The sequence below is a fragment of the Heterodontus francisci genome, chromosome 15 (assembly GCF_036365525.1).
Source record: "Heterodontus francisci isolate sHetFra1 chromosome 15, sHetFra1.hap1, whole genome shotgun sequence".
In the NCBI taxonomy this organism is placed as follows: Eukaryota; Metazoa; Chordata; class Chondrichthyes; order Heterodontiformes; family Heterodontidae; genus Heterodontus; species Heterodontus francisci.
The window spans coordinates 12,421,307-12,439,903 of NC_090385.1; the positions used below are offsets into that span (position 1 = coordinate 12,421,307).

The window sequence follows — 18,597 nt, forward strand, 5'->3', positions numbered from 1 at the left end:
GATCATAGCTGATCTTCTGCCTCAACTCCACTTTCCTGCCTGCTCCCCATATCCCTTGATTCCCTGAGAGATCTAGAATCTCTCTATCTCAGTAGTAAATATATTCGATGATGGAGCATCCACAACCATCTGGGGTAGAGAATTCCAAAGATTCACAGCACTTTGAATGAAGAAACGAGATGCCTTCCACGACAGATCTTAGTGGGCAGGTTGATGTGATGTGTTCCGTAATCTGGGACTCAGGGACACAATCGCACTTTGGCTCGGGTCATCCCTCATCTTCCACTTGTGCAGCAGGTGGCCGCCTCGTCCATGCGCAGCGCAGATTCGTTTGAGCGCTGTCCACAGTCTTCAAGGGAGGTTGAAGCCAGGGACCTCTGCTGCTGGGTCAACGGTGAGGTTTTTTTTAATGTTCCATGCGTTGCACAATTCCGTCCATCTGAATAATGGGCTGATACCAGCGTATGAATATTAGCTGCTGTCTCCCAGAATGGCTGTTGCAATTTTAAGCATTTTCTTGGTAGGATTTTCAAGTCTTTGTGAATGGGGAGGTGGATATTGCTCGTGACTTTTCTCATATCATGGAGAATGGTAACATCATGGTGAATGGCAGGCAGAGCAATGTGGGACATCATCAGGAACCACTCAGTTGGAGTGGACTTAGTGTTTGTAATGACTTGACAACTTTGATTTAGGCCATCGTATTGGGAGCATAGGAATAGGAGGAGGCCATTCAGTCCCTTGAGCTTGCTCTGTCATTCAGTGGTATCATAGTTGATCTGTATCTCAACTCCAATTTCCCACCATGGTTCCATAATCCTCAATACCCTGGTCTGACGAAAAAAAGCTAGAAATCTCAGTTTTGAAATTTTCATTTGAGCACCCCCCAAGTCCCCAACCTCAATGACTTTTTGGGGAGAGAGTTCCAGATTTCCACTACCCTTTGTATGAAGAAGTGCTTCCTGACATCACCCCTGAACCATGATGCAATAAATATTATTATTTGTATTATCTTTAAGAACTTTTCCGCTCATCCCTATTCCCTACTTTCTTGCCTTGTTGCCACCATGTTTTGCCTTATCAGGGAAATAAGCTATCCTCCGTGACCTTGTTTCTGTCTGCATTCAGTAGCTTCACGTATATGAAAGCATTAGTGTTGCTTAATTTATTGACTAGAATGAATCTAGTCAACTGAAGTGAATTATTCACTAGTCTATTATGTTTTCATGTGTCGCCCAGCATATTGACTAATTCTTAACAGTCATTTTTCCTTGTCACATGATGGGAACTGATCTCAGTATCTCTGGTAATTATTGAATTTCACGAACTCCAGTGCTCATATAAAACCAGAACTCCTAAATCTAACTGAGCCTCAAAAGAGGAGACAGCCATATAGCTGATTCATAAGGCCACAATTGACATTATCAGACAACTGCACGTGTTAAACTTTCCACCAATCTCATCCTTTTAACTTTGCTTTTTATGACACTGTGTAACTCTCATTAAGGTAAGACAGATTGCTCATAATTTATTATATATTGGTGTTTATGAGCTCAAAAGGACACAACAAAAAGTAGCATTGTTTGATCTCAGATGAATAAGTGTCCACCGCAGTTGTAGACTTCATTCTATAATTGAAGTACTTCGCCAGAAGACAATGCCATGTGTGCGGGAACATTGACTTGTGAAGAATTTAATTCTATCGCTTATTTCACTGGATGATTTTGCAAAGCTGTTGCCTAATTTCTGAATTGTAGCAGCTAGTTAACTAATTATGGTAGAGTTTACAGTGAAGAAGGAGGCCATTTTTTTTCCATGCAAAACTGAAGCTGTCTTCTCTCATTAAATTTCACAATCATTTCCTCAACTACTTTTCAAATGCTTGTCCAGTTCCTTTTTAAAAACATGTTCTAGCTTGTGCCTCAATAGTCACTTGTAGTCGAGGACTCCATGTTCTAATACGCCCCTGTGTGTAAACATTTCCATTAACAAAGGTATAATCCTAAGGCTACAGCCCCTGCTCGCCCTATTGTCATGTTACAGATGATTGGCAGTAATTTGGGCACTGGGGATATTGCATCCAACTTGTGGTCAGGATGTTTTTCTATCTATTAATTATTTTATTTAGCATGTGTTCCCTCTTTTGGTTCTTTCACCCCCATACCAATTATTTTACACATCCATATTGAACTGTAGCAGACACCTGCTGGCCCAATCACTGAAAAGATCAAAATCTTTCCGAATCTGACCACATTGTTCCCATTTTCCACTTCCTGAGACTTCTGTATCTGTAGAGAGGCTTGAAGGTTGTGTTTGTTTATGTTTTCCCTGGTCACTTACATATTTGCAAACCAGTAAACATCCCAAGATTGACCCCTCATCACACGGCTTGTAACCTTTTCCCAGCATGAAAAGTTTCCATTCATAGCTTTCCTGTTTCAATTTTAAAATACATTTTCAATCAAGTGTCTTGTTTTATCCTCTTGCCATCATCATCAATCACAAATGTGGATTCTTGCCAAAACCTTTTTGAAAATCAAGTATATATCAACTGTGTTTGCCTTATTCCTCATGTCAATAGTACCTTTGATAAACACCAACACATGACTTCCTCCTATCTCTGTTTCAACAGAGCCACACAGACCAGGATGTCCCGTGTTTGGCATTCTCTCTGTGCTAATTTAATTGATCTCAGTGAGGGTGGGGGTGGAGGTTACTGCTGTTGGCTTAGCATCTCCGGCTTTGGGAAAGGGAAAACGTTGCTCAAGGTTCTCCCTGATTGCTTTCCAATAAACTCCTGATGAAGTGTGTGAATGTGTGTGTCTTGTATGAGTGTGAGTGTGTGTTTCTGTATGTGTGCATGAGGTGTGTGTTTGAGTATGTGTGTGTGTGCATCTGTGTGTGTGTGTGATTGTGTCTAAGTGTGAGTGTGAGCATGTGTGAGTATGTGTATGTGAATGAGTGTGAATTTGTGTCAGCATGTGAGTGTATGTGTTTCGGGTGAGAACAGCACAGTTCTTGGCTGTCATGCGTCCTCACGTTTGAACAGACTGCGAACATTTAATGACTAGCCGAGGTGGCATTGTGGATATGTTACAGAACTAGCAATCTAAAAGAATGTGAGTTCATAATTCAACCATGAGAAGTTGAAATTTGTTTCTAAATCTATATATAAAAATCAGTAAAAATGACTGTAAATCTGTCAGACTGTTGCAAAAACCCCAGCTGGTTCACTAATGCCCTTTAGGGAAGGAAACCTGCTGTTCTTACCCAGTCTAGCATATATATGACTCCAGTCCTACACCATTGTGGTTTACTCTAAAGTGTCCGAGCGAACCATTCGGTTGTGTCACTGTATTCTCAGGACAACTATGGGCAATAAATATCAGCCTTGTCTGTGATGGCCACATCCAGAGAATTAATAAGAATTTAAAAAGCACAGTGGGGGCGGCACAGTGGCGCAGTGGTTAGCATCGCAGCCTCACAGCTCTAGCGACCTGGGTTTGGTTCTGGGTACTGCCTGTGCGGAGTTTGCAAGTTCTCCCTGTGACCGCGTGGGTTTCCGTCGGGTGCTCCGGTTTCCTCCCACAGCCAAAGACTTGCAGGTTGCTAGGTGAATTGGCCATTGTAAATTGCCCCTAGAGTAGGTAGGTGGTAGGATAATTGAGGGAAGGTGGGGATGTGGTAGGGAATATGGGGTTAATGTAGGATTTGTATAAGTGGGTGGCTGTTGGTCGGCACAGACTCAGTGGGCCGAAGGGCCTTTTCAGTGCTGTATCTCTCGATGACTCGATGACACACAAAGAAGAGTTACTGAGGCAATGTAGGGGTCCCACCAGCCAAGGGAACCATCCCTTTGGCATGAGGTGGCATTTTCAGAAGAGGAGGAAAGCATTTTTCTTTTGAACAATGCAAAGTGGGTGTGTGACAGCTCTTCTTCCTAACTCCATGAGGATTGGCAGTCCAGATTTTTCAAGCTAAGAAACCACAGTATCATCAACGAATGTAAATAACGCTAAACCCGCAGAAACCAAACATGGCACCCAATGAATGAGGCGCTTGGTGTGCCTTTAAATAAAGCATAAAGCTTTTCCTAAAGTCTACTTGCTGTCATTAGACGGACATGAAATCTGTAATGTGAGGGATGGTATTGAAAAGTAGGCCCAGGTTATTTTGGTAGGCGCTAGTTTTATTCTGATTACATTCGCAAAAAAAAATGGTGATTTACTGATTGTGCCAATGAGGTGTTTGAGTAATTTTTTTTCTTATTCTCTCACTCAGGTCAGCCTTTCCAACGAGACCAGCTGCGTGGAAGAAATACTCCGGGTTGGTATTTTTCTTTTCTATCGTAACTCTACCATTGGGATTGTGGGAAAAAGCAGATGCGTGTTTGAAAGAAAAACAACAAAATAAAAACAGCATGGCCATTGTTAGGGGGAGGCCTGGGAAGCGGGTTAGTCATCTACTGACAGAAAGGCAAGGTGTATGGATGAGTCAGTAAAGTGCCCTAATCATAGCCATGCTACTGGGCTAACATACTGCCTTACAACCCTTTTTGGCACAGGTCCCAGAGAGAATTCTTTTTACATCATGGGCTGGCAGTCTTTCATTTTCATTGTGGGTATTTAAGGGGAAAAATGTTCCAGCCAGCTAGAAATTTGAAATGGCTCCACTGATGATGATCTTAACATACATTGTGTAAAGTTTAAACGTAATGTGGCAGCTTTAATTTAGCTTTGGAAATACAACGTGGAGCCATCTCACTGATGAGTGAAGCTGTGATGTTGATGGTGGTTGTTAGGACTGACAGATTAATAGGAAAATAACCCCAATCCCCATAGCTCTGAACATCACAACATTGAAGATATGAAACACATGTGAAGGTTCAGACTCTCAGCATTAAAGAATAATACTATTAACATTGTGTTAATAACATCTAACATATTGGTGGACTCAGCTTACAGGCACAGGAGGAGGTCATTTAGTCCCTCAAGCCTGTTTCACTATTCAGTGAGATCATGGCTGATTTGTGACCTAACTCCACATACCCACATCTGCCCCAAATCCCTTAATACCTTTGTTGAACAGAAGTCGATCAATCTCAGAGTTAAAATTAACAATTGACCCAGCGTGAACTGCCATTTTTGGAAGAGAGTTCCAAACTTCCAACACCCTTTATGTGTAGAAGTGTTTCTTAACTTCACTCTGGTTGGGTTCTGACTTTAGATTATGTCCTCTAGTTCTGGACTCCCCAACCAATGGAAATAGTTTCTCTCTATCTTCCCTATCTGTTCTTCTTAATACCTTAAACACTTGTATCAAATCACCCCTTAATCTTTAAATGCTTGGGAATACAACCCGAGTTTGTGCAATCTCTCCTCATGACTTAACCCTTGGAGTTCAGTTATCTTTATAGTAAATCTATGCTGCACTCTTTTCCAAGGCCAATATATCCTTCCTACGGTGTTGTGCACAGATGGTATTTCAGGTGTGGTCTAACCAGGGTTTTCTATACCTGAAGCATGACTTCTAACCCTTTGTATTCTTGTCCTCTGGATGTAAAGGTCCATTTTCCATTAGCTTTTTCAATTATTTTCTGCACGTGTTCGTGACCCCTCAATGATCTATATATATGGACCCCTTAGTCTCTTTGGACCTCCATTGCTTCTAGCTTTGCACCATTTAGAAATTACTCTGTTTTATTCTTTTTAAGTCCAAAATGGATGACCTCACACTTGTCTATATTGAAATCCATTTGCCACAAGTTTTATCCATTCACTTAATCTATTACTAACTGTTTATAATTTTATGTTTCCACACTGCTTACAATGCTGTCTGTCTTTGTGTTATCTGCAAACTTGAATATGTGACTCTCTATCCTGTCATCTAAGTCATTAATAAATACAGTGAATAGTTGAAGATCCAGTACAGATCCCTATGGGACACCACAAGTCACATCCTGCCGATTAGAGTATCTACTCATTATCCCTACTCTCTGTTTCCTGCCACTCAGCCAATTTCTTAACCAGGTCAATAACTTGTCATCAATTCCATGAACTTCAGCTTTAACTAACAGTCTCTAATGAAGGACTTTATCAAATGTCTTCTGGAAGTCCATATAAATAACATCTATAGACATTCCCCTGTCCACTACTTCAGTCAACTCTTCAAAAAATTCAATCAGGTTCATCAGGCATGACCTACCCTTTAGAAATCCATGCTGGCTCTCTCCGAACAGCTTGCAATGTATACTTTTATTTGTTCACTATCCGAGGAAATAAATTGCCATTATTTAATAAATATATCTAAACTTCGGTTTAATATATTGACCAGAATTATATGCAATAACAACAACTTGTATCTATAATAGCACCTTTAATGTGGTGAAACATTTCAAGATGCTTCACAGGAACATTATCAAAGTTTGATATTGAGTCACACAAACAGATATTGGGACAAGTGACCAAAAGCTTGGTCAAGGAGGTAGGTTTTAAGGAGCGACTTAAAGGAGAAGAGAGAGGCAGAGTAATTTAGGGAGGGATTTACAGAGCTTAGGGCCCAGACAGTTGAGTACATGGCCACCAGTGTTGGAGCAAAGGAAACTGTGGATGTACACGAGGCCAGAATTACAGGAGTGCCGAGCTGGAGGGGGTTGAAGAAATAGAGGGGGGAAAGGCCATGGAGGGATTTTAACACAAGATTTGGAAAAACCAGGAGCCAATGTAGGTCAACGAGTACAGGGATGATTGGATACATGTTGTATTATCAAACACAAAGAAATCCTGAAGAAGTAAAATTAAATAACAAAGTTGGCAACTTCAATGGATTTGTAAAATGGACATGCAGATCTTACTGGGAATTGTATCTATTATTGTATCGTCATACACCTAAACTCTGTCTCTATACTTTTGCGATTGTTACCGAGCAACCCATAATCCAGGGAAGCTATGGCTGGAATTTTACGTTTGGCGGGAGGCCCTGCCCACCGGCCGGAAGGTCAGGGGCAATCCCGCCTCCGCCGGGCCTGGGGAGCCAGACCGGGATTTTTCGCTCCCTGGGCTCTTTATTGGTCTTCAGCAGGACTTCGACCTCCTTGAGGCAGGAAGTCCCGCCGAAAGGAGCTGCCGGCCAATCAGAGGGCCAGCAGCGCCACCAGAACCAAGAGGAAGGATGGCTCCAGAACTCCGTTAAGCTTTTAGGGCCTCGCCGGGGAAAATCGGCTGGGCACCGGCGAGGCAAGGCGGGGGGGCGGAGGGTGTCAGGTGGAGGTGGGGGGGGGGGTCGTTTTGTGCATTGAGGACAGTTTGGGCTTCGGGGCGGCCCTCTGTGGGGCACATGGCGCCTGATCAGGAGGGTCCCCCGCCCCCAACCTCCCACTCAATTTTACGCCCCCCGCCCGCCACCAGCCCACTCGTTGAGGGGCTGTAAAATCCAGTCTATGCATCAGGTAAACTAACTTACCAACTGATAAATGCATAAGAAGAAAAAGATTGCATCAATGGTGTTGAACTAGCCAAGGATGAGGCTTAAGGAATACATATGAACAGACAAGTTAGGAGCAGGAATAAGCCACTCAGCCCTTCGAGCCTGCTTCATTGTTCAATAAGTTCATGGCTGAACTGATTACTCCACATTTCCACCTATCCCCGATAACCTTCCACCCCCTTGCTTATCAAGAATCTATCTACCTGTGCCTTAAAACTATTCAAAGACTCTTTGTAACCTTGACGTTTTGTGTTCAGTCAATGCAATGCAACAATTAACAAAGTCAATAGAATGTTTTTAAGATAATAGCAAACAAACCAGAGGGGAAATCAGGACACATTTTTTAAGTGCAGTGAGTTATTATAATCTGGAATGTACTGCCTGAAAAGGCGGTGGAAGCAGATTCAATAATAACCTTCAAAAGAAAGTTAGATAAATACTTGAAAAGAAAAAAATTGCAGGGCTATGGGGAAAGAGCCGCACAGGGAGACTAATTGGTTAGCTCTTTCAAAGAGTTGACACAGCACGATGGGCTGAATAGCCTCCTTTGTATGCTATATGATTCTAACTACATAGCCAAAAACAGCAGAATGTAAGTCAGCAGAAGTCCTAATCTAACTGCCAGAGACAGTGCAAAGAATCTCAGGGCTTACCCAAGTGATGAAGATGAGCGTTATGAGGAAAGAGTGAAGAAACTTGGTTTTTCTACCTGGAAAAAATAGGTGTCTTGAGATGCTATCTCACTTTGAAATATAAGATAGCTAAGTGACTAGAAAAGTTAGATCCAGAATATTACTTTAAATCAAATTAGCAAACTAGGACTATAGGACAAACTGTTTCAAGATAAATGTAGGACTGACATCAGGCCATTCTTTCCCTCACAAAGACTGATCACTGTATGGGATAGACTTGCAGATAATGGAACTGAGTTCCCGGGAATATCTTTAAGAAACAATTGGATGTTACAATAGGGGGATTTTAGGATCTCTCCGGATGAGTGAGTTTAGATGGGCTGAATGGCCCTTCTCTTTTTTTTATTCATTCATGGGATGTGGGCATCACTGGCAAAAGCCCAGCATTTATTGCCCATTCCTAATTGCCCTTGAGAAGGTGGTGGTGAGCCACCTTCTTGAGCCTCTGCAGTCCATGCGGTGCATGTACACCCACAATGCTGTTAGGCAGAGATTATGTTAATGATCCTAGATTGCAGATTTCACTTATATCCTGAGATTTATTTGGAAAATATAGAGTGCAACCAAAATTTATACATTTGTTTTGGCTGCACATCATACTGAAAAAAATCTGATTATTATCTTGAACTAAACTGCCATTCACAGAGTAATGCACCTATGAATATGAGTCATGTTCACAGCTCATAAAGACACAGTTTGTACATGGTTCTTGACTGATTTGCAATCTTTTGCCTGAGTTTGGAACCTCTCATGTCACGAAGCAATAGGGCAAATTAAAATCAACAGGAAATTGAATGAAAGCAGGGACTGGCTGCTTTAGATGGCAATCAACAGAAACACGAGCACTTTGTTAAGCAGTTCATATGGCTAAACACTGCCAACTGTTCTCTGCAATGCTGTTTTCTTTCAAAGGCATTCCCTTCGAGTTGTTCTCACACCTATCATCATTTTTGCAATACTTTACACTTTCCTGACAAGACATTTCTTGCAGTAGTCTTGCCATGCTATGCCAGGACAAAATAAAATTTCTAGGCAGAAAGAAAGAGACAGAAAGCCAGGCGGTTGTTGCAAGTGGGATTTCGGAAAATCTTCAGTAATTAGAAATCCTACCACTTTTTCAACATCTCCCAACAAAACGGCCTTTAATCCATGCACTTATGGATGATAGTAGAAATTCTGTAGAATTTATTAGGTAACAGCATCAGTGACTCTGCTTTACCATCAGCTCTGCCCTTGAAAATTAAGATTTGTTTTTTTTTCCCCCCCATTTTGCTTTCTAAAGCATGAAAATGATGCTGCAGATTTCCAACCTACAAGCTCTTAACAGGCTTGTGTGAAATTTCTCTCTCCACTATTTTAACGGAGGTGTTAATCTCATTCAGGTTAATGCTCCAACTAAAATATCTAGGAGAGGAATGTCAGACAAACATGTTATGCATTCACAATGTAATCCCAGTATCTTTATTTAGTGTCAATCTTCCACTATGTCAGACAAACTATTGTTCAGATATCCTTTGCAGCAATTGTCAGTGGAATACAAGTTATTTTCGACCAAATGCTGTTTATTTTTAACTTGATGTGACATTATAGGATGGTTAATCTCATTGGGTAATTTGAAGTAAGCTACAACTATTCTTTATCTATCGAGATGATTTTTTTTTAAAAGCCTAAAACGGTCTCATTTCAGTCTAGTGTTGCAGGTTCCAATTTCAAATTGCTTTTGGTACTCGCATCCCTTAAGTGTCTCAGTACCTCTATTTTAATAGGCAAATGAATTCCCAACAAACATAATTTGGTTATGGTGAGGCTGGAACAAGATGAGCCATTAGGCTCAGCGAATAGTTTACCAATGAATATATTTAGGACTGTGCGATTAAATACAGACAGGGGACTGTGCAAACAGCTGGACTATTATACTCTGCATCTACAGAGAGAAATTGAGACCGGTGAGTGATGGTGCAAGGGATGAAAAATGGGAACACAGCCAGCTCAAAGGAGGGCTAGTCACCTTGACTCAGATGGTCTAAAACCTGGCTGTTTAATAGTATCTGGAAGTTCGATCAGGAAAGATTGAACAGGCTGGGGCTCTTTCCTTTTGAAAAGAGAAAATTGAGATGTGACCAAACAATTAAGATTTTGAAGGGGATTGATAGGGTAGCCATAGAGAGATGTGGTTGAGGAGATCAAAACTAAGGGTCATAAATGTAAGATAGTCACCAATGTGGAACTTGCTCCCACAGGGAGTAGATGAGGTGAATGGATTAGATATATTTAAGGGGAAGTTAGATAAGTGCTCAAGGGAGAAAGGAATAGAAGGATAGCTGACAGGGTGAAATGAAGTAGGGAGGGAGGAGGCTCGTGTGGAGCATAAACACCAGCGTAGACCAGTTGGGCCAAATGGCCTGTTTCTCTGCTGTAAGTTCTATGTAATTGTATTTATTTGGTTCTGTGCATTAGGTTTCCCTAGCAGAGCACAGAATGCTCATATAATCTGTACAAAGGCTGTTTTGTTGGCGCCTGCAGGGAGCACTGGTTGAGAACTCATGCGCCCAGTGCCTCCAATTTTCTATCCATCAGTTCCAATGGATCTCAGTGCCTGTGTCTCCTCTGTGAACATACTCCCTGCCTTGGGGTTGGGGAGGGGGATGTTCCCCTTCTGGGAGTCAGCCCTACAACAAAAGACCAAACATTGATAGACAAACGGTTGCCACCGATGCTTTCATTCTGTGTCAGAGCAGAGTTCAGAAGTTCATTTGAGCTTCATAGCATTCGAAAGCATAGCCCGGGCAGTTTCCGAATGACTGTGCAGGCCTGAGATTGAATTCAGCATCACTGACAGCTAGTTATCTTTCTTAAGAATGCATGGTGTTTGAATTACATTACAAACAATAACCTTAGCTTTTGATTTACTTTTCAGTGATAGGTACAGTGCATGCACACATGATATGACTGAAAGGGCAATGAAGCTGATTGGGCTGTTAGGCCAAAGACTATCTGCCACCTCACAATTGATGTTCTGGTGTTGTCAAGATGCCCTCTCACCACTTGCAGCACAAGGACTGCATTACACAGATATAAAAGGCCTTTTTTTCTCTTTTTAAGTTAAACAAAACAGAAACATTTATATTGTTCCTTCCTGTACCTCAGGATATCCCAAAACACTTTACAACCAATTAATTGGTTTGTTTTTGAAGTGTCGTCACTGTTTTAATGTAGGAAGTGTGACAGCCAATTTGTACACAGCAACCGTCCACAGTCTGATCATGGCCAGATTTTAGAGATGTTGGTTGAAGGATAAATTTGATCAGGACAGCAGGAAGAAGCCTCCTGTTCTTCTTCAAAATAGTGCAATGAGATGTTTTACTGTTACAACCAGGTGAGAAAGAGGTTTAGGGTTCCCTTTTCAGCCTTCACCTGGTCTTACCATAACAGGGTTTAATTTTAAACACACCGTGTTTTTCGTTCCCCTTTGGTGAATCCTTGTTCACCGCTTTCCAATTATAAGGCAAAGAAACCAGCACAAACAGGCTTTCTTAGGTTTAAAGAAGAAAAGTTGAAATTTATTAAACTTAAACTGTAATTCGGTTAATGCCTACGGACACAGGACGCGCCCACGCTAGCAGGCATATATGATACACACCTGCAAATAGAGACAGAAAAGAGCAGAAGAAAAATAAAGTGGAAAAGTTTGAGGCAATATCTGAAGAGTTTTTGTTACAGTTCTTCGAGCTCACTGTAGAGTCCTTGATTGTAGGTAGATCTTGCTTTTCGTTGGGGCCCAGTATTCTTCTTAAACCTTGTTCACTGTAGGAGACTTTTCTCTCTTGGGGTTCATGTGTCTTCAGTGGATTCAGAGACTTGTGAGAATGAGATGGGAGCAGACAGGAGAGATCTTCTCAGTCCAGTAGCAAGCAGACACTCTGAATTCAAGCTGTGTGTACAATCGAGAAAAACCCAGGTTGCTAAGCAGGTTAGTCATGTCACCTTAGCAGTCTCTGGAATGCTCCTCTTACACATAATATCTGGTCCACTGTGGGTTGAATGTGTCAGGGAATGGTCCATTATCCTTCCAATCACCATCTGTTAATATGCAAATGTCTTTTCCAGCCACGGCTGATCTGTTTAACAAGTCCTTTCTTCACTCTAGTAACAGTTTAAATCAATGTTCATGACAAAATTAATGCGCCTCATTCTTGGTAGGTGGAGGCCAAGTATGACACCTCCACATGCAGCGGAATGAAATACGATTTGAGAAAAGGCGCATGTCATTAAAAGGGTCGAGAAAAAATATAAGATACAGAAAAAACCCATGCATTTCTCTCATTCATTCACAAATCCTAAAACTCATTAAAATCGCCCCTTTTTTGCCATCCCAATGAACATGTGGTTCTTTTTTGGGGAGTTTCTCTTCTGTTTGCCCATTTCCATGGCTGTCTAAGGTCTTTGTTCCTGCTGAGGTAATTTTTTTTTCAGGAGAGTCAGTGGTGAAGAATAGGAAGAAAGGAAAAGGAGGTGGGGTAGCTTTGTTAATAAAGGAAGGGATCAGTGCAGTTGTGCGTAATGATATAGGTGTAATAGATCATGATGTAGAATCAGTTTGGGTGAAAATAAGGAATAGCAAGGGAAAGAAATCATGGGTGGGAGTGGTCTATAGGCCCCTGAGGAGTAGCCTCTCTGTAGGTCAAAGTATTAATCAGGAAATAATGGAGGTATGTAAGAAGGGCACTGCAATTATCATGGGTGATTTTAATCTGCATATAGACTGGACAAATCAAATTGGCAAGGGTAACATGGAAGACGAATTTGTAGAGTGCATTAGGGATTGTTTCTTAGAACAATATGTTGCAGAGCCTACCCGGGAACAGGCTATTTTAGACTTGGTAATGTGTAATGAGGTAGGATTAGTAAGAGATCTCGTAGTTAAGGATTCTCTAGGGGGAAGCGATCATAACATGGTAGAATTTCAAATTCAGTTTGAAGGTGAGCAACTCTGTTCTCAAACCAGTGTCTTCAACTTAAACAAGGGCAATTACAGAGGTATGAAGAAAGAGTTGTCTAAAGCGGGCTGGGAAAATAGACTAAAGGGAAAGTCAGTAGATGAGCAGTGGCAGACTTTTAAGCAGATATTTCATAACACTCAGCAAACATTTATTCTGGTCAGGAGGAAGGACGCGATGAGAATGATGAACTACTCGTGGACAACGAAGGAAGTTGAGGAGAGTATCACATCAAAAACAAAGGCGTACAAAGCGGCGAAAGCTAGTGGTAGGCCAGAGGATTGGGAGTTTTTTCAAAACCAGCAGCGGATGACTAAAGAACTAATGAAGAGGGAGAAAATTGATTGAGAGTAAATTGGCAAGAAATATAAAAACAAACAGTAAGAGCTTCTACGGGCATATAAAAAGGAAGAGAGTAGCTAAAGTAAGTGTGGGACCCTTAGAGGATGAGATGGGGAATTATTAACAGGGAACAGGGAAATGGCAGATAATTTAAACCAAAATTTTGCATCGGTCTTCACGGTGGAGGACACTATAAACATTCCAACAATAATAGATGAGCAAGGTGTAAATGGGAGGGAGGAACTTGTAACAATCTCTATCACAAAGGCAAAGGTGCTTGACAAGCTGATGGGACTAAAGGCAGACAAGTCGCTAGGACCTGATGGCCTGCATCCAAGAGTTTTGAAAAAAAGTGGCTGCAGAGATAGTGGAGGCATTGGTCATAATATACCAAAACTCACTGGGTACCAGTGGATTGGAAAACTGCTAATGTGACGCCCCTATTCAAGAAAGGAGGGAGACAGAAAGCAGGAAACTATAGACCAGTTAGCTGAACATCAGTCATTGGGAAAATGTTAAGAGTCCATTATTAAGGAAGAAATAGCAGGACATTTAGGAAAACATAATGCAATCAAACAGAGTTAACATGGTTTTATGAATGGGAAATTGTGTTTGACAAATTTGTTAGAGTTCCTTGAGGATACAGCAAACAGAATGGATAAAGGGGAATGAGTAGATGTAGTGTATTTGGATTTTCAGAAGGCATTCGATAAAGTGCCACATAAAAGGTTATTGCACAAAATAAAAGCTCAGGGTATTGGGGATAATGTGTTGGCATAGATTGGCTAACACACAGAAGGCAGAGAGTTGGGATTAATGGGTCTTTTTCAGGTTGGAAAGCCGTAACTAGTGGGGTGCCACAAGGATCGGTCCTAGGGCCTCAACTATTTACTTTATATATAAATGACTTGGAGGAAGGGACAGAGTGTAGTGTAGCCAAATTTGCTGATAATACAAAAATAGTTGGGAAGGCATGTTGTGATGAGGACACCAAAGAATCTGCAAAGGAATATTGATAGGTTAAGTGAGTGGGCAAAAACTTGGCAGATGGAGTTCAATGTGGGAAAGTGTGAGCTCATGCACTTTGGTAGGAAGAATAAAAAGGCAGATTATTATTTAGATGGAGAAAGACTACAAAATACTGCAGTACAGAGGGATCTGGGTGTTCTTGTACATGAAACACAAAAAGTTATCATGCAGGCACAGCAAGTAATTACGAAGGCAAATGGAATTTTGGCCTTTATTGCTATGGAGTTGGAGTATAAAAATAGGGAAGTCTTGTTACAACTGTACAGGGTGTTGGTGAGGCCACACCTGGAGTACTGCGTACAGTTTTGGTCCCCGTATTTAAGGAAGGATATACTGGCATTGGAGGCAGTTCAGCAAAGGTTCACTAGGCTGATTCCTGGGATGAAGGGGTTGTCTTATCAAGAACGGCTAAACCGGTTAGACCTCTAGTCATTGGAGTTTAGAAGAATGAGAGGTGATCTTACTGAAACATAAGATTCTAAGAGGGCTTGACAGGATAGATGTTGAGAATATGTTTCCACTGGTGGGGGAATCTCGAATTAGGGGACATAGTTACACAATATGGGGTCACACATTTAAAACTGAGATGCGAAGGAATTTCTTTTCTCAGAGGGTGGTGAATCTCTGGAATTCCCTACCCCAGACAGTTGTGGAGGCTAGGTCACTAATTGTATTTAAGGAGGAGGTAGAGGGATTTTTGAAATCTTGGGGAGTCAAGGGTTATACAGAGCAGGCCCGAAAGAGGAGTTGAGGCCTGGTACAGATCAGCCATGATTTTATTGAATGGCAGGACAGGCTTGAGGGGCTGAATGGCCTACTCCTGCTCTTATTTCTTATGTTCTTATGTAGTGGGCGGTTCTATCCTGAACTCTTTTTCAGTGCTTTACTGAGTCATGCAAAGGCATTTGACTTTGGGGGATGGATGTTCTTTTTTCTGACCGAGGGGCACGATTCTTTGCTAATCTCCCCTTTGTTCCAGAGGACAGTCCTGCCTGCAGGTACTTGTGCAGACTCGACTGCACTCTCCTGTGGCACTTTGACTAGGTGAGGCATCACCCTCACAGCTTCTCTGCCCCCTAGATGTCTTTCTTTGTCTCTGCAGGTTCCTGTAAATGCTGTTAGCAACTCTGGTGAGGTTCTTCCAGTGTCTGTGTTTCGTAGGAGGGTGTGGGGTCTAACTTTCCACATTTTTCGGAGTTGGATGACTGGACAGTAAGGGTTTTTATCCAGGATTCCTCCCAGACCTCCTTTAACCTGCCCTCTTGGTCACTTTTTCTCCTTCCCTTTCTAAACTTTTGCCAGCGTTGTGCCTGCATGTCCTTTTTGTTCTCGGCGGGGGGTCCCTTACAGTTCACCAGCCCTCTGCTGGAGGGTCCTCCTAACACTGGTACAGGACTTAGGGGTGCAGGTTTCACTGTCGGTTGGGGTTTCCCCTCAACCTGGCAATGTGGCAACTCCTGCAGTACTCCACCACATTGTTGTGGAGTTTTGGCCAGTCAAATGCTATCTTATGCAGGCTTTTGTCTTCCGTATATCGGCATGTACAGCCCTGTAGTCTCATGGGCCTTTCTTAATATTTCTCTCTGGTACCTCTGCGGCACCACTTACTGGTGAACTACTATCCACTCCTTGCTCTCAGGTCTGTGAGGAGAACTCCATTTCCTCATCAGTATCTGATTCTTTAAATAGTAGCACTCAGGGACTCCCTCTGCTTCACTTTCAGACTGGGCAGCCTGTGCCAACTCTTGCAATACTGGGTCGGCTCACTGAGCCTCAGCTAGGGAAATCCATTTAATTCATTCCCTGGGTCTCCTAACTTTCCAAATAAAGTCTCAGACAGACAGACCTGGTCATCTGCCTGCAGTACCAATTCAGTCTCTTCTGGGGGAGCTGGTTTCATCATGGCCTGATCCACTACACATTCAGGGAAACTGCAGGGGTCCGTCACCTGCCACTGCCCTGTCTCTCTGACCTCCTGCCGTCTTTCTTTCACTACTGGGGGGGATCCTACCACCTTCACCCCCGACAGATCATTAGCTAGGAGCAGGTCAACTCTGTCCACAGGCAAACTAGGGACAATCCCTACGGTCAGCGGTCCCGAAACTAGATCGCACTCCAGGTGCACCCAGTGTACTGGTACAGGCATGCACTACCCTCCAATACCATTCACCACCATTCTGGTGTTCACTGTACTCTCTGGGGGAAAGGTCAGGCCTTTTCCCAGTAAAAGGGATCTATTGGCCCCTGTGTCCCTGAGAATTATTATGGGCTTGCTTGCCCCACTCGAGGGTTATGGGGTTACTCTCCATTCAGACACAAAACCCTGATAACCTTGAGGAATCCTATTAACTTTTCCTGCCCTTGCAGTGGTAAGCTTCCTTGGTCTCACTCTTACTGCAGTTGAAGCCACAGCTTGTTCTGCTGTGCTTTCCATCAGGTTCATATCTTCACTGAGCGGGTGTGCCCTGATTAACCTTACAGGTTTTCCCTTTAGTTTCCAGCAGTCAGCTTATAAATGCCCTGCTTTATTAAAGTGGAAGCACACAGGTCTCCGGGTCTCACTCTTGCTCACAGTACCTTCCTTTTTGGCTAGAGGAGGGTCCCCTGTGTCTCTTGCTTTCCTTTCTCTCCCAGAACTGCTTGGGCTCCTCTCACCTTCCCACCCTTTGTCCTTTTCGGATTTATGGGGGTGACCAGGAAAGGTTCTCCCCTGGGAAACCGACTTATAAATTAAAGCAAACTCATCGGCCAGAACGGCTGCTTGACAGGCTCTCTGGACCCATTGCTCCTCTACATGGGTCTTTATGGAAAGTGGGAGAGAGTGTTTAAATTCCTCTAACAGAATTACTTCTCTGAAATTCTGATAGCTGAGCTGTACCTCAGCCACTGGTCAAAAGCCAGCTGCTTACTTCTTTCAAACTCCAGATAAGTTTGATTAGCTTGCTTCTTGAGGGTTCTTAACTTTTGGCGTAGGCTTCAGGAACTAATTCATATGCCCTGAGGATAATTTGATGAACTCTCATCTGGCAACAGGGAATAAACCTCATGGGCTTTTCCAGTTAGCTTGCTTTGTAGTAAAAGAGACCACGTCTCAGCTGGCCATTTTAGCTGCCTTGCCAGTTTCTCAAAGGACGCAAAAAATCTTCTAAATCTTTCTCATTGAATTTTGGAATTAGTTGAGCTAGTTTTAACAATTTTGTACCCAGCCTTGAATTACGCTCCTCCATATTGACCATGCTTTCACTGGGGTTGCTCTGTTGGCCCCTAGTTAACTCAAGCCGCTTCAGCTCTCTTTCTTTGCAATCTTTCTAACATATTCTTTCTCTCTCCCTCTCCTGCCTTTCATTTTCTTCACGTTCCTTTTGGAAGGCCCTTTCTTTCTCCCTCTCTCGTTCCTCAAATTCAAGTTTCCTCTGTTCCAAGGCTTCTGCTAACAATACCATGTCGGAGTCTGCTTCTAACCCTGTTTCTGCTTCAAATTCAAGAGAAAAATGGTTGGCCACTAGCCTTAGGAGTTCAGACTTCCTAGCTTTGCCATGTACAGTGATCGCAAAATGCTCAGCCATTTATCTTAACTCTTCCATAGACAGTGCTTTTAACTTATCCCGAGTTACTTCAGCCTGGCTTAGGGAGCTACTAGCTTCATTTGCAGACATGTTAATACTCAATCACACACAACCACAAGAAAACCTGTATTGAAATCTTGCTCTTTTTTGATTGGGAACAATTTGGCTTCCCACTCCAATTTCTTGTCTGTATGTGGGTCAATCCCGGACGCTAGCACCCACATTTCGGTTATGACCAGGTGAGAAAGATGTCTCGGGGTCCCTCTCAGCCTTCACCTGATCTTACTGTAACAGGGTTTAATTTTAAACACAGTGTTTTTAGCTCCCCCTTAGTGAAGCCTTGTTCACTGCTTTGCAATTATAAGGCAAAGAAACCAGCACAAACAGGCTTTCTTAGGTTTAAAGAAGAAAAGTTGAAATGGATTAAACTTAAACTCTAATTCGGTTAATGCCTACGGATACGACGCACCCACGCTAGCATGCATA

The 18,597-nt window shown here is 42.5% G+C and overlaps 1 protein-coding gene across 4 annotated transcripts in view; it reads left to right on the forward strand.

The window, feature by feature from the left end:
* The window catches only part of aff2 (AF4/FMR2 family, member 2), a 455,862-nt gene that overhangs the window by 261,472 nt on the left and 175,793 nt on the right, over nt 1–18,597 (forward strand). For all 4 annotated transcript variants that reach the window (XM_068047115.1, XM_068047112.1, XM_068047113.1 and 1 more), the window contains one exon: nt 4,282–4,326. In XM_068047115.1, the coding sequence (XP_067903216.1) occupies nt 4,282–4,326 (45 nt within the window). The remainder of the gene's footprint in view (nt 1–4,281; nt 4,327–18,597) is intronic.